At 39.8% G+C, this 17,096-nt stretch overlaps 1 protein-coding gene across 3 annotated transcripts in view; it reads left to right on the top strand.

The window, feature by feature from the left end:
- csnk1a1 (casein kinase 1, alpha 1) overlaps positions 1 to 4,570 on the top strand; it is a 61,499-nt gene extending 56,929 nt beyond the window's left edge. For all 3 annotated transcript variants that reach the window (XM_039775144.1, XM_039775142.1, XM_039775145.1), the window contains one exon: positions 2,713 to 4,570. In XM_039775144.1, the coding sequence (XP_039631078.1) occupies positions 2,713 to 2,720 (8 nt within the window). In that variant the 3' untranslated portion in view covers positions 2,721 to 4,570. The remainder of the gene's footprint in view (positions 1 to 2,712) is intronic.
- The last annotated feature ends 12,526 nt before the right edge of the window (positions 4,571 to 17,096 follow it).

Here is a 17,096-nt window from a genome sequence, read left to right on the forward strand (position 1 = left end):
ACTAACACACTTAAAGGGTCTGTATAAATGTATCGCTTTCATTTTTTTTTTTTTTTTTAAAGCTAGCAAGTCAACATGCTCTTCTGCGAGGCATGCCTTTTTTGGACTGCGAATGAGCCCTGACGTTCTAAATACAATCGGGTAGATAAGTATTTGCACAGTGACACAATTTTTCATAATTTTGGCTTTGTACACCTCCACCATGGATTTGAAACTAAACAAGCAAGATGTGATTGTAATATAGACTTTTAGCTTTAATTCAGAGGCGTCTAAAACATTTTATGACCTCTTTATTAAAGACATTTTTGCTTAGTTTTTCCAAATACTTTTGAGGCCCTAAGAATATTGGGACTAACAATCATCATGATCACTTTCAGTATTTGGTTGAAAACCCTTTACAGTCGATGACTGCCTGTAGTCTAGAACCCAGGCCATCTCCAAATGCTGGTTTTCCACTCTAGCGATGCTTTGCCAGGTCTTTTTACTGCAGCTGTCTTCAGTTGCTGCTTATTCAAGGGACTTTCTGCCATCAATTTTGTCTTCAGCACGTGAAATGCATGTCCAATTGGGCTGAGGTCAGTTGATTGACTTGGCGGTTGAAGAATCTTCCTCTTCTTTGCCTTGAAAAGCACTTGGGTTGACTTCACAGTATGTTTTGGCTTGTCTGTCTGAACTGTAAAGTGTCCTATCGGCATTTAGCTGAATATGAGCAGATACTATAACCCTGTACGCTTCAGAATTCATCCTGATACTTTCGGCCACAGTCTTCTCATAAATAAACATTAGTGACTCCCATTTGTAGCAATGCATGGTCATCCCGCAAAACTGCCTCCATCCTCTTTCACAGATGTGGTATTCATTGGATAATATGACATTTTTTCTCTTGTCATCATTACATTCTGGTATATATTTGTTTTAGTTTCCTTTCTCCAAGAAAATAGTTCCACAACCGGACAGGCTTTTAAAGGTTTTCTGTCAGTCTAATCTATCCTTCTTGTGCTTGAGGTTTACCCTTCGTTTGCACACATGGGTTTTAAACCCTGCCTTTACTTTCATGAAGTCATCTTTTGATTGTAGACTCTCAATAGATAGGTTTACCTCGCAGAGAGTGTTCTTGGTTTGGCTAAATGTTGTGTAGATGTTCTTGACCATTGACAGAATTCTGTAATCATCCATTACAGTTCTGTATTTTTCGAGACCTTCCGGTGTTGCCGAGTTCTCCAGCATGTTCCTTTTTAAGAATGTACCAAGTGGTTGGTTTGACCACTCCTTGTGCTTCTGCTATCTCTCTGAAGGGTTATTTTGTTTTCTTAGCCCTAATGATTGCCTGTTTTTACTTTCATGGACAGTTCTTTGGACCTCCTTTTGAGAGTTCACAGTGACAGCTTCCAGATGTAAATTTCACACTTGGAATCAATTCCAGAGCTTTTTCTTGTTTAATAGTTATGAAATGAGGGAAGTGCTCCCACCTGTCTGTGGAACAGCTTGGCAGTCAGATGTCCATATGTCGTTGAGGCCCTGGAATTGAATTAAACGGCTCTTACGTTTTTGGTAGGCCTAAAGCTCAAAGTCTACACTTAAATCACATAATGATTGCTCGCTTTCAAATGCACTGTGGTGGTGTATAGAGCCAAAATTATGAAAATTGTCACTGTCCAAATGTATGTGGATATGACTGTACATGGTCTGAAGGAGAGCTTGAAGTTTATGAGCACATAGGGTTTGTGCCACTGTTTATGCCTTACATCATATAAATATGATGAAATACAACTTTTACGTGCTGCTTTAAAATTATATGTGCTTTGGCAGCAAACTTGACAGCAACAGTTTAAAAACTGTGGGAACGAAGGAGCCCCAGTGCTAAAGACTCATGCCCCTGAGTGAACAGCACTGAGGAAGTCTAGCCCACAGTTAAAAAAAAAAACAAAAAATAAAAACAATTGTAGACACTTGTATTAATGCATTAAATATAACATATGCTTACATTTTTAAATAATGTTTTGAACTTCACATTCCTACTTTAAATGAACAGGTTTACAGGTTTATACTTATTAATGTTTGTTATTTAGTAAGAAGATGCCTCAATTTATTGACTTCCAGAGCTGGGTTAACCCATTAGATGACCATTACTACCTTTAAGTGTTGAACTAAATTGATTGTTTTAGGCCCTTTTATTGGTTTTGTGCAACAGCAAATCTATTATATAGTTTTGCATGTTTTGTGGTTTTCCGGCTTTTCTGTCAGTCAAGCGTGCTAGTGAAGGCTCAGAGGTTACTGAAGTTTACACATTAATAGCTGGAAATAGTTGGAAACAGGGCTGCAACTGTGGCAATGGCAAGTAAGAAGTGCATTTGTAATGCAGGTTGCAGAATTAGTACCATGATAGAGTTGAAAAGCACTTCTAAAATGTCAAAATTGATACTTACTGAAATTGCACTGTTGTTGATACCCCTAGTAGGTACACATTCTTCAGACTTGAATAAAGGTCTGCATGCATTTGCTTAGAATTACTAACCCTAACTAACATTTTAAAATTCAGAAAATCACACATTCATATAATCACACCAGTGCTTCTCTATGCCTTGTTATATAAATTAAAATTTTGCCCATCTCATTGGATGTGTCAGTAGTAAATAGATTATTTTTGGTTTGTAGGAAACCTCTTACCAAGGCTCAATTGTATGTTAACTATTTCTTTTCTGTTTTTTGCAGGTTTCTGAGCATTAAGACCACATGATGAAGCAGTGCAGAATGGTCATAGCAAGATTTGCCTTCTGATTACTCCCCGGAATCTAGGATTGTATCACAAGAATTGCCAGGCGATGTGGGCAACCATTTTTTTGCTGTAGTAAAAAATGAAAACACAGACTTTTGTTTCATATTATATATGTAATCAGTATATATAGATATTCCTGGTGTGTATCTATATATAGCTATGTACATATTATATACAGTGTACACAAAGAAAAAGCTGGCAGTTGTTATGGAGCCTTGAAGCTGTAGCCTTTTGCCGTGTCCTAAATCTAAAGACATTTCCAGTTTCCTTAGCAGCTCCTTGAATGGAGAACTGTACAAACGGTGGGCTCACAGAGAAGGTAATTGTGCATATGCCAATTTTCCTTGATTTCCTGTTTCTGGATTGAACTGCTTGGATGCCACCCTATCCATAACACCACCCATCTCCTCAGAAGTGCCCCACACTGAGCTATTCCTGATGGACAGAGGGGCATGTTTTCCGAATTGTATATCAGTCATCCTTACAGTTGGGGAGGAGGGAAGATTTTGGAAGCACCGTTTTACTTTACATAACAATCTCCTATTTAGCTTTCCATTTGGAATGAGTAAAAAGTGTTCAATTCAAGTAAGGTTTGCATCGTCAGTTAATGGATTTATTAGTTAGCAAATGTTGGGACGCTTTTTAAAATTTTTTTTCAGAAGTGGTAAATAAGACTCTGCCTGCTGACTTGTGCTAGAAAGAGCGTCTAATGTGAAGAAGTAAAACTAAAAAAAAAAAAATGCTAGTGACTACTAGATTTCTCTTAGATCGCTGCATTAACTATATTGTACTTGGTATACAGAATTTAAAGAAAAGCATATTCATGACAGATTAGGTATTCCTGACTGAACCTGTAAGTAAATTGCTTAGACGATGTAATTGTATAAATCCATAATCTGGAGTTCTCCCCCTTGACCATTGTTAACATGATTTGTTTACATGTTAATTGAGTGAAGTAAACAAACTACCCTTTCTGTTAAGCAAAAATAGACCAATTTTACTGCTGTGATTACCACATTGTATGGAAATGTAAAGAGAAATCTTCCCTTCCATTTTGTTTTTGTGTTTTTTTTTTGTTTTTTTTATTTTACAGTAAATATCCAAAACAAATTTACTTAAGTCATTTCTTTACAGGTGTGCTTTTAGATTTACAGAAAATTGTGTTTTTTATTAAATATTGTTTATTTTGTATTTTTTCCTCTTGGGGAATTGGGTGTTTTTATGTTGGTTCTTCTGCAATGAAACAGGTCCTTACAACGTATCTTCAGGACTGTCTCTTTGGCAGAGAAATATGAAGCTACTGTTTGCAATGGTGGTGCAAGTTTGATTTTTTTTTTTTTAAATCTTCAAGAAAGTGGTTTGAATGCTTTTTTATTTTCTTTGAAAAATTATCACATGATGAAAGAAGTTAATTTGCCTTATGTCATATAGGCTTTAGCCACAATTAGTTAAGACCAGCACCTTGTGGGCTGACTTGACTGGCTTCCCTATTATTCCTTCTCTGACCCAGCTGAGTCTATTTTATTTGCTGGACATACTATAACTGTAATTTATTCCCTTTTAGCATGTCAGAATAAATTAAAAATTACTTGGCAGTACTGTCGTCCCCGTCTTCTGTGTAATTAAGTCCTTTGACTGTTTTGGTGATATTTGTAAATGCCAAAATATTGTTAAAGCAAGGTCTTATATATTGAGATACATCGGATTAACCTTGTTTCGGTCAGAGAAATGTATATATGTTAATTGAACTGAAATTAGAAAGATGCTTTTCATTAAAATGGGTCTCAAACACTACAACAGAAACGTAATTTTGTTTCAGCATTTGCTTACATTCAAATGTTAAAAGCCACTTAAACATTTTTGCAGTGCATGCTGCAGAATGAGAGATTGCTTACCTTACCCAGAAATAGTATGAGCAGAAAGTGTTTTATTTCTGAAAGCAGCATTCATTTGCTTTACAGTCCCTGACAAAAGTCTTGTCGCTTCTCTATTTTGTAGAAATTCCTGCTATTAACCTGACTTTTAATTAATCAACTGGTGTTAGAAATAACTCGTATGAAAAGCTAAAGCCCTCCCAAATGATGTTTAATGCACTGAAATAAATTAGTTTCACTGAAAAAAGATTTATCATTTAATCAAGACAAAGGTCAAATTTGGGCAAGACAAAAACTTTGTCGCCTCTACAGAAAATTAACAACTTCACTGCAAATCCAAAAATATTTCATCAAATTTAGTGGTGCTGTGAGATCCAAATTTAATATCTTGTATAACTTCCATGAGCTTGAAGGACAGCATCCATGCGGTTTGGCAAGGATTCATACAATTTATTGATGAAGTCATCAGGAATAGCAAAGAAAACAGTCTTGCATCCCTCCCAGAGTTCATCAATATTCTTTGATTTCGTCTTCCATGCTTCCTCTTTCATCCTACCCCACATATGCTCAATGATGTTCATGTCTGGTGACTGGGCTGGCCAATCCTGGAGCATCTTGATCTTCTTCACTTTAAGGAACTTTGATGTGGAGATGGAAGTATGCGATGGAGCACCATCCTGCTGCAGAATTTGGCCTTTTTTATGGTTGGGAATATAAGAGGTAGCTAAGATTTCTTGGTATTTTAGACTATTGATGTTGCCTTCCACCCTGCAGATCCCTCGCATACCCCCATACTGGATGTAACCCCAGACCATGATTTTGCCTCCACCAAACTTCACTGTTTTCTGGGTAAATTGCGGGTTCCAGTAGGTCTCCTGCAATATTTGCGGTGACTGTGGTGTAATTCAACAGAAGATTCATCTGAAAAATCCACCTTCTGCCACTTTTCCAGCGTCCATCCTTTTAACAGGCTGTGGGCCTTGGCAAGTGCCACACGGTTTTTCAATTGTCTTTTGTTTAGTGCTGGCTTATGGGCACTGATTTGACCATGGAGGCCATTTTGAGACAGAATCCGACAAACTGTTTTGGTTGACACACGGACTTCAGGTGACCAGGTCTCGTGGAGCTCTGCTGCAGTGGAAAATGGGCTGGCCTTGGATTTTCAAGCCAACAAACGGCCCTCTCGAGCAGTTGTCTTGCGGGGTCTTCCTGACCTGGGCTTGTCAAAAACGTCTCCAGTCTCTTCAAATCTTTTTTTTTTTTTATCCTCTGAACTTGACACTGAAACACATTGAAGGTGTTTGGCACATCAGCAGTGGATTTGGTCTTTAGCCTCTTGATAATCAACACTTTAGTCTCAGGGTGAATCTTGGGCATGTTTGCAGAGGTCTAGTTGCAGTTGATGTGAAGGTCTAGTGTACTGGGGTTCTTTTATACACACCTGAGACCTAATTGATCCATTATTAGTCACAGGTGAAGCTCATATGACAAGGCGACAACACTTATGTCTTGCCAAAAATTAACTCAATGGGCTTTACCAAGCTGTGAATATTAGAATACTTTTTGTCAGTTTTGTTTTACACATTATTATAAAAGCTGATGGGATTAAAGTGACCGATTTCTTGTAACAATCTTGGTTAGAAATATATTTTAGCGGCACTTCAGGTCAATTTGTACACAAACGACAAGACTTTTGTCGGGGACTGTATATTTAGCACAGTATTTTTAAGATGGTTTTGTCTTATTTCAGTAAATTCAAACATTTACAAAGTGTAACCTTCACATTGATGCTGAAAACATACTGCAGATTGGTTGAACCCAAATTATAGGTTTAAGCAATTTAAAGATTTAAAAAAAATTAAAGTGCTGAAATAGATTGACTTCAAGTCTGTACAATGTTTTCCAAAACTATTCACACACCCAAAGTTTCCAATTGTTACACATTGTTCCATTCCATATGTATTGCAAAATATGCATATTCAAGAGGAGATGATATACAAAAAAATTCAAGTCTTAAGATGTGTTTAGTGAAGTATTCTGCCCTGCTCTCCTTGTCATGTGAAAGAAATGACCCTAGCCAGGGTATAATTGCATTGTATGATGGGTATCTGCTCTTGCACTGCCGTGACTCATTGTCTAGAACAAAGAAAATGCCAGTATGTTTAGAAATCACGAGTCACACAGTGAACCTGAAGGAAAGGTATGGAAATGAAGACTTAACAAATATGAAGGCTTTTTTTTTTTTTTTTAAACAACTGTAGAAAAGGAACTCCTTTAAAGTCTCCCTTTCTGTACTTTTGGGTTAGTGATCAATGATGAAATTATCATACATTTTGCAACTTGCCTTGTCAAGACCCCACATTTAGGTATCGGTTCCTCCGAGAGGAAACTGTTGAAGGGCACAGACAACTTAAGTCTCAACATAGTTCAGTGCCTCGCAGCGAAGACAGTAGTTAAGAGTTTGCAGAGGATGCGTCTAATCTTAAGATTATGATTTCTGGACTTTACCAACTTTGGTTTGTGGAAAATATGGTTGAATGAAATCAAGGTTAAGTTGTTTGGCAAGCACAGAATGTGCAGTCCAACACTGGCCATAATGTTTTCAAGGTATTGTAGCAGTCCTGTCTTAGAAGTTTGAATTACCAGGACTAAATCTTGAGTGGAAAAGTCTTGGTCAGTCTTTATTATGCAAAACTGATGTACAATCACGTAAACACTTGGCTGATATTGTGCTAAATGATGGGTTAACCAAGTATTTTTTGCCAAATAGCCAATTTTATCAAAGCCTCCTTGTTTAAAATAAAGACTTGAGTTAATGGGTCAGAATTCTTTTGCAAATTATGTATAAAGAATATTACTGAAACATCCAGTGGCATGCTTTATTTTAATTTTATTGGTACGAAACCATAACCTCATCAAAAGCACCATTACATGGAACTTTGTGATTTCTCTAAGGTTTACATTTTATGAAGCCCTTTACTGGAACTCGTTTAAATATTGGTATTACTGGTTTAAATTGCAGGTACATGTGTAAGTGCTTTGTGAGTTGCCTTCAACCTCTCCCAATTCAAAATCCTTGTGTTAGTCTAATAAAATGTATCATGGGAACATTTCCGTAGTGGTTAGTGTTGATATTGCATTCAAACAATTAGATATTCCAGGTTTACCATTTTTGTTGTTGGAGGTATAAACTGTTTATGCTTGAGGATTGTGTGAGTAAAACTGCTACAGCATTTCCATACCACACCCTATAAGGTGTTTCCTGGAGCATCACTTTACCGTGACCACAACAGTTATCTCCTGGGGATCTGAATACATGCATGTACTCCTGATTTTACTGTAGTTTTGTACATTGGCTTTTTCTTTATTGCAGATTAGTAGTGCAGACACAAGCTTCATCTCAAATTGACAAGTAAATTGAACTAAATCAGTCACTTAGGTACGTTTTGAAATGAAGTGTCCTTTCCCATTGCAAATACTTTCTCAAGGTTTAAACTTTTTAAATGAAGAGCATATCCATGTGATTTCTAGCACAGGGTCTTGGGTTCGGAGTCCATTGTTATAGCTTCAGACACATGGATGTATCAAGGTGTTTGTTAGGTTTCAGGCCTGGTCTTGCCCACGTAAAGTCACCAGTTGAGTAGCATGTGTCGCTGAAGTGTTAGGGGAAGATAAAATTACACATGAGAAACCCATGCAAACTCTACACAAAGACATTGGAATTTGAAGTTTTTCATGTTTAAACGAGACCTGCTACTTTAGACAGATAAAAGGAACTGAAACTTAGTTACTACAATCTAGAAGTCTCTTGGATCATTTGAAAGCCATGCTTAGTTACACAGTTCTATGGGACAAATTGATTTTCATTAATAATTAAAAAGACCTGCCACCTTAGATGCATAAAAAGAAACTACAATTAAGTTACCAAAATTTAGATGGGTTAAAAATACAATATGAAGACCGTTTGGAAGAAATGCTCACTTGTGTAGCTCAATATAAGAAATGGATTTTAATAATGCTGGGTGGAGTAGGCCAGCAGCTCTCTTCTGTTAATCATTGAGTTCGTATTTAAAGGCTGGAGGAGTAATGGCCATTCTGCTGTATGTGCTGCTGCAGCTTGGGGTAGGATGTGCTTGAAGTGGGAGCAGCACTGTGGAGTGTTTATAAAACCACCTTTAAATAATTTACTTGACACGGTTAAAAGAAGACTGAACTCATTAAATGGACTTGTGTAAATCCTTTGTATCTCAAACTTTTTCGATAGCGTTTACTGTAAAGGTACCATACTTGTTTAAAACAAGTGAGGGTATACACTAGGCTGGGGATTGGCTGCCATCATTTCTAATGCTTTGCTTTGTGTAACCTGGGCTACCCACTCGGTGCTGTGCTTGGAATATGGGACTCTTTTTTTTTTTTTTTTTTGGGGGGGGGTCCCATTTTTACTTCTATAGGTATGGCACTGGTATGTTACCCTATAGGAGGTCAGCTGTTAACCAGTTGCTGGCACAAGCAAGTTTAGCCTTCCATAAGGCATCAAGTGATCTCTTGTGTGGCAGTGACAGGTTTGTATGTGTGGTGTGATGGTTTTAGAAAAAAATGAAAACTACTGATCAGCTTACTGCTGGGCCTGATGATGTAGTTGTCAAGTCTTAGGGGTGTAACTGGCCAAGATACTGGATGTTTCAATAGACTCCCATGAGAGGCAGGTAATGTTCAATCTATAGTCTGTTTATGCACAAGAGTTAATACTTTCATATTTGATAGTGGGTTACTTTCAACAGCAGTACTTTATGATAAAAGTAAGGTGTTTTGGTGTAATGCCCTCTTACCGGGTAGGTACATTAGTACTGGGCTTGGTCTCATTCAAATCTCGTGTTCCTGATCCTGAAGAGACTAACATACAAAAGGCGTTCTCATGCCATCTACTTGAGTACTTTCCTGTACTGCAAGTTTTAAGACTTCTCTAACAAAAGTCAAGATCAGGTTGCCATCTGGGCTTCATAGAAACACTGGGGTTAAAAGTGCTTCACCCTGACCTGTGACTTTGTTCCAGTTTCCCCCAGTCCACCTCTATGGCATTATCTACCATCTGCTTTTTACATTCTGTTCAAAAACGGTTTCAAGTCAAGTAGTGACTGAGTGAGTGGTATTTGCCTCGCCCTGCTTGTATTTTTCAAGCGCTGCTCACTGTTCTTGTTTTTCTGGAAGTTACTGTTGAAAAGTGTCGCTATAGTTGTGCCAAATTAATTGCCTTTACGTGTGTAGATATGCATGAGATCCAGCAGCGATTCATGCGAAATTCCTTTGCCATCTTGGCAGCTTGCTTTTATGCAAAGGCTTGTTAGCTTTAAGCAAATAAAACCTCCCTTTTCATACTTTTTGGGTAAGGGCCAAAATCCTTTACATTTAAACAGAAGCATTCTTTTTCACTCTGCATTTAAAAACATTTTATTCATTATGCTTCCGTTTAAAAATAAACCTTTGCACTCTGAATACAAAAAGAGCAAAGGCCTCAACTGTGTGTGTGTTGTGTTTTTTTGTTTTTTTTTTTTTTTAAAATAAGAGCTGAGCTGATTCCTGTTTATCGGTGCCTGTCATGGAGATCAGCATTCTAGAATGCTCTCTGTAGTCGGGCTACTGTTACATAATATAGGAATGCTCGACCAAAAATATTTTTTGTTTACCCTATGTTGTCTGTGTTGGAGTATTTCATGTAGAATGCTTAATCTCTCACTAACTTGTTGGCTGCCCCTATGTAAGGGTTTCCCTTGTGTTGGTACTGTAATATTTTGAAGGAATGTTTCAGGTAAAGTAAATACACAGTGAATAAAAATGTAATGATACGTAATTTTCAAACCTGCTTAAGTCAGACCAGGGTTATTGGGTGTCGGGGTTGTGGGAGCCTCTCCCAGCTGGCATAGGGCACCAGGCCATTTTAGTGTTGCCAGTTCACTTAACCTGCATGTATTGGAAGGAAACCCACACAGACACGTGGAGAACCTTCTGAAGATGAGCCCTCGTTTTCTTACTGCAAGGCAGCAGCGCTCCCACTGCGCCATCGTGCCTCCTGCAATGATATGCGAGTTTTCATATTTAAGTGTGTCATGATACTGATTTATTTTTTTCCTCTTCTTTTTTTTGTAATCAGTGACACTGCATGCAATGTGAAGTACGGTATGACATGAAAGCAGCCATTCTTACGTGACAAAGCCGAGAGGATGGCTCGAGTGAGTACTCGCTGTTGATTTGGTGAATTGTCACCGATTTCCTTGTGCCATTGATGTGCTTACCTGTGGAATCCTGGGCCTTGTAGGTATGTGCCAAGTTATGTCCCTGCTCCTGGCGATTTCACAATAAATGTATTTTTCTGTCTGAGATATTCCTCCACGTTGGTGCAGGAGTAATACTATGTCTTGCTCTTAGGCTGTGACAGATGTCGTCTTCAGAGCTTTTTCAGGTGTGTAAAACACATTTTGAGATGTTTGTTACACTCGGTAATCGTGGTGATGATTGGCACATGCATGTGAGATGTTAACTGTTCTCTGTACACATGACACCATATACACATGCTAGAAATTATAAAATGGCTGATAATATACATAATGTTTGGGAGAAAGAGACTTTTTGCTTGATTTACATCTCTGCTCCACAGTTTAAATGAATCCCATCTGAACTGTTTGATTTGTAAAGTGCACCACTTAAGGGGATTGGCATACATTTTAGTCACACCATTCAGAAATGACAACACTTTATCAACACGGTCCCCTCATAGCAGGACACCTTAATGTTTGAACACAGCATTGGCAGATCTATTAAAGTCGTTATCTTATTTAGTTCTTTGTCACATGTCCCTCACATGCAATGACAGCTTGAAGTCTGCGATTCACAGACATCAGCAGGTTCTGAGGATCTTCTCTGGTGATGCTCTGTCAAGCCTCTGATGCAGACATCTTCAGCTCCTGCTTGCCCCCTTAAGTTTTATTTTAAGCCTATGGAAGGCCTGCTAATTTGGATTGAAACTGGACAGCTGGTTTGGCCATTCAGGAATTTTCCATTTTTAGCTTTGATAAGCTCCGGTTTTCCCTCAGCAGCCTGTTTGGCTCATTATCTTGTTGTAGGATGAAGCTCTGCTCAATGGCTTAGGAGGCATAGACTGGACCTTGAGCAGATCAGATGTTTCTCTACACCTCAGAATTCCCTGTGTGACTGCTGTCAGCAGCTCCATCATCAATGAAGAGAAGTGTGCCAGGACCTGTGGCTGCCTTAACACCCCCAGCACATTGTTTAACAGACGAGGTGGTCTGCTTTGGATCTTGGGCAGTTCCTTTTGGTCCCCACACTTTGCTCTTGCCATTACAGGTTCATGTTTGACTGGTCTGTCCACAAGATCTTTTTCCAGAATTCTGCAGGTAAACTGTGACCTGGCCATCCTGTTTTTGTAGCTAACTTGTGGTCAGCATCTTGCAGTGTGGCCTCTGTAGTTCTGTCCATGAAGTCTTCCGCAGATAGTCGTTTCTGACACACACAGTGTCACCCTGAAGACCATTTCTGATCTGTCAGACAGACGTTTGGGGTTTTTTTCTTTACCATAGTGAGGATTCTTCTGTCATCAGCAGATGTCATAATGAGGGTATTAGAAATAACTTTCAAGTCTAATGGATCAAGTTTAAGACAGAGGTAAACAATTTTGGGGTAATTATTGATTCTGACCTAAATTTTAAATCACATATTAATCAGCTTACTTTGACAGCATTTTTGTCACTTAAGAAATGTAGCAAAAAATTAGACCTCTTATAACTTTGCAAAAGATGCTGAAAAATGAGTTCACACTTTTGTTTTTAGTCGACTAGATTACTGTAACGCACTCCTCTCAGGACCACCCAAAAAAAATTGTCAATCACTTACAATGAGTGCAGAATGTGGCTGCCAGAATCTTAACTAGGAAAAGAAAATTCAAGCACATCACATCAGTAGTCTTAGTGTTGTTACACTGGTTACCTGCGCCATTTAGAATTGACTTTAAAATGCTGCTTATGGTTTACTAAGCCTTAAATAATCTGCTCCATCTTATATCTCAGGATGCCTCTCACCTTACACTCCAAATCATAACCTTAGATCTTCAAATGAGTGTCTGCTTAGAATTCCAAGAGCTAAACTTGAAGTGGTGAGGCGCTGTTATGCACCTAAAATCTGGAATAGCTTACCGATAGAAACTCGCCAGGTTAATACGGTGGAGCACTTTATAAAAACTGCTGAAAGCTTATTATTTTAGTATGGCTTTCTCATAACTTCATTTTAGTGTAAGCCTGATATTCTGTATATGCATTTAATTATCCTTTTTATCATGGCTCTGCAATGCATACTAACCCTGCTTTCTCTGCTGTTCTTTTTTTCCGGTTTTCTGTGATGGCGATCTGCACCACCACCTCCTGATCAACGCGCCGTGATGTCCTCACATTGATGGGTTAAAGGCCAAAGGTCCACATGACCACCATCATCAAATTCTTCCACGTGAAACCTGAAAACCATGAGGACTGATTGAGGTCATTTATGTTAGGTAGAATGCCCAGTGGGGACTGGGTGGTCTCGTGGCCTTGGAACCCCTGCAGAATTTGTTTCTCCTGCATTCCGGAGTTTCTTTGTTTTTTCTGTCCTCCCTGGTCATCAGACCTTACTTTAATCTTTGTTAATTTGTGTTCCCTAATTTTTATATTTTTATCTTTTCTCTCTCTTCATCCTGTAAAACAGGGGTCGCCAAGTCCGGTCCTGGAGGACCACCGTGGCTGCAGCTTTTCAATCTAACCCTTTTAAATTGAGTGCCCTGTCTGTGCTGTTAACTTCTTGTGAATTCATTTTAATTGAATTTCTTTTTTAAGATTTGTTCCCCTAAATTTCTTAATCGTTCCTCTGAATTTGCTTCATTTCTCTCCTTAAATGGCACCCAAACAGAAATGAAACATGAAGTGAGTGAGCCAACAGAAGACCAACTAAGTCAGGGCCTCAAACTCCAACCAGTTGCTTAATGAGGCGCCAATTCTTGTTGTTAATTAAGCTTGTCCTTTAATTTCATGGCTTGTTGCTCCTCTCGTGGTGCATTAGCAGACATATCCGAAATTTTAGATTTTCTTGTTTCTAGGAGCACTGGTCAAATGTTTTGGGGACCTGAGTAGATTGACATTCCTGAGACCTTCATCTTTATTTTCAGGTATTGTATGATGCTTATTTTGTGTCTCATTACAGTAATCCCTCGTTTATCACGGGAGATAGGTTCCAAGGCCGGCCGCAATAACTGAATTTCCGCGAGTAGGGACACCATATTTATTTAATTATTTAACGTGTATTTGGACGTTTTTAAACCCTCCCTGTACTGTTTACAACCCACCCTTTACTCTATTAATAACCGGGACGACTGTTAAGCAATATGAAATCAGTAGATAAGTTTACAGTTACTGTATAGCGAAGTACACGTACCTATATATGACGTGATGATGGTGATGAATATGCTGTGCAGTAAAAATGATGACGATGAAAGTGATGATGACTTTTACTGCGCAGCCGATTACTGTATTTTACGTCTCTTCAGATGGCGGTACCATTTCCTGGGGCACCTCTTCCACGGTTTCCGAAGGTGTATCTGTAGTAGTAGTAGGAACTGGCTCTTTTTTGCGAGGCTGCAAAAACATTGTGATCGGCAGTTGCTGCCGCTGCTTCTTTTTCCAGTCGAAGAGCAGCTTGTAGACGGTCATGACGTCGTCGACCTTGTTGCAAAATTGGGCCGATCGAACCATATTGTCGTCCCATTCCTGTGACCGCTCTTGCAGATCCTTAGCCAGTCTGCAGCCACAGCTGCGAACGTTCTCCCTTCCTTCAACATATCCAGAAGTTTCACCTTCTCAGCGATTGTCATCATTCTTCGTTGGCGTTTAGGCTCAGCACCAGCCTTGGAAGAAGGAGCATGTTTGGGAGCCATTGCAGGGGGTGAAAATTGAAGCGAAGTTCAACACAAAGAAACCAAAAAAAAAGCACACACAGTACAGTGTAAAGTAAACTGCTCGGCGAGAAAGCTTGAAGCGAAATGGCCGCGACAGAGAGACAAGGGGAGGTGCTGTGGGATCTGGGCATCAGTCAAAGCACCAATCACGGGCCCGATTAGAAAGCGGGAAGCTGTGATTTGTCGTCTCCCTCCCATGTACCAATCATAGCCCGTGTTAAAACACACTTAGTCACCGAACTTGTTTTGTTGTTCTTAGACTAGGAAATACTACTACTATATTTAAAAACCCGCAAAGTCGTGAATCTGTGAAAAGTGAACCGCGAAGTAGCGAGAGATTACTGTATTGTTTTCCTGCTAATTAAGGAAAACGAAACAATTAAGGGGTCTGAGTCTTCAAGGGCAAATCAATTAAAATTAGTTCAGAAGAAGTTAATTAGCAGCAGAAAAAGGTCACTAAATAAGAAAAGGGTTAGAATGGAAATCTGCAGCCACGGGGGTCGTCCAGGACTGGAGTTTGTGGCCCCTGCTGTAAAGCACTGTGAGCAACATCATTAGGATGAAAACGTGCTATACAAATAAATGATGATGATGTTGTAGCATTGGGTGGTGGTCTTTTGCCTGCCAGCTCCTTTGTGTGTTCTTAGTTCTCAATGATACTCCAGACAGTTGATTTTGGTCATCCTAAGTTTTTCTGATGTCTCAAATGGTTTAATTCTTGTGTTTCATTCAGCCTCATAATGGCTTCTTTGACTTTCATTGGCATGGCTCATGTTGAACAACAGCAACTCCAGACTCCGAAGAGTAGAAGTAAGCCGAGGTATCTGATGAAGCCATGAAACCCACCTGAGGAATCACAAACACCTGGGATACCAACTGTCCCAAACATTATGTTGTCTTAAATTGGGGGGCCGTGTATGAAAGGTGTTGTCTCTTCTGCATGCTGTGACTGAAATGTCTGCAAATCCCCTTAAATGAAAGTCTGCCATTGCACTTTAATCACAATGTCTGACTTGTTTGATTTGTAATTTTGGAGCAGAGGAGTAAACCAAAGATAAATGCGACTTTGCTCCAAACATTATGGAGGGCTCTGTATGTCTGTCAGACATTTGCAGTTTTAGTGATCCTCCACTGGCCCTGATTGTCAGCTCAGGATTGTTAGTCCCAGCAACCCATTATGGCGTGTTAGTCCACTGCAGGGCACAGTGGGCAGCTTTAGCGGTGCGCGTCTCTGGCATATGGGGAGCAACACACACATCGAGACTGTAGCTGAGTGGGCTCCTGAACCCAGAATAAAGTGGGGAAGTGGCACCAACCGATGTCCTCTCATTTGGATTGTTAAGATGGAGGGATCTGGAAGTAGTAAAAGTGCAGTGTGGCAGCATCTTGTGTGCAGATTCGGGAGCTTTTTCGCACTTAAATGGATTTTCTGCTCCCTCACGCATACAGTAAAACAGGAGGGAAGTTTGCATCATTATCGGTGTTTAAAACCGGCACAGAGATTAATGCAGGCGGTATGAGAGAAAGAGGTTTAGCGGTGACGTTAGCTATTAAAAGATTAAAGTGCCCCCACTGGGCCAAGGATCCCACGGGAATGGCGCATGTTCCGGCTTTTCGTGCTGGTGCTAATTGGAGTAGATCTGCAGTATTCCTGAGCCTTTGTGCACGCGACGACAGAAGGGCTGTAATCGTTGGGTTACGTTTACAGGATGTGGCCAAGGGTGCCTTTCATGGGGGTCCTCTGAACTTCTTAGTGTCCACCACCATCCTGCTGAGCTGTGAAATTCCTTCTTGGGATCCTTGCTATCAGTCTCGAGTAACACTATCTAACATTAACCTGCTTCACCCATTTTGGGGCCATGCAGCACCAGAGAAGGTATTTGGGTAACACTTGGGAACAGCCAGTCCATCGCCAAGCGCACTCGCACAGACCCTAATTTTAACACAACATGTGGCCAGTTTGGAAAACTCAGTTAAGCTACAGATTTGAAAGGTAAACCACAAACCCCATACAGCACAGGACATGTAATCTTTGCACAGACAGCAAGCAGGCATGGGATTTAATGAGAGAGGATGGTGGTTCAGTGAGGCCGCAGGACTAACCACTGCGCCGCCATGCTGCTGCCAATGCAGGCATCGGTGTTGTTTTTTCCAGTTACCAGAATTTACTTGTAAGATCCAGGGAAGGCATCCCTTTTTTTTCTTGCAAGTGTCCATTGATGGAGCCCCAAAGAAGCCAGCAGGGTGCTACTGCTTAGTCTGACGCCGGCTCCTCCATCAGAGGTCCCTCTTGTTTTCTGGCCATTCTACTGGCTTAGTTCAGCACTTCAAATGCATCCAAGAGTATGGAAAACAAGTGTAAGGTGCCATGCTGGGAGAAGGGCATTCGTAATCACTGGGCTCATTGAAGAGTCCAATTCACTTTAATAAATGCAGGCTTGGAGTTTGAATCCCA

This window comes from Polypterus senegalus, chromosome 13 (genome assembly GCF_016835505.1).
Source record: "Polypterus senegalus isolate Bchr_013 chromosome 13, ASM1683550v1, whole genome shotgun sequence".
Lineage (NCBI taxonomy): Eukaryota > Metazoa > Chordata > Cladistia > Polypteriformes > Polypteridae > Polypterus > Polypterus senegalus.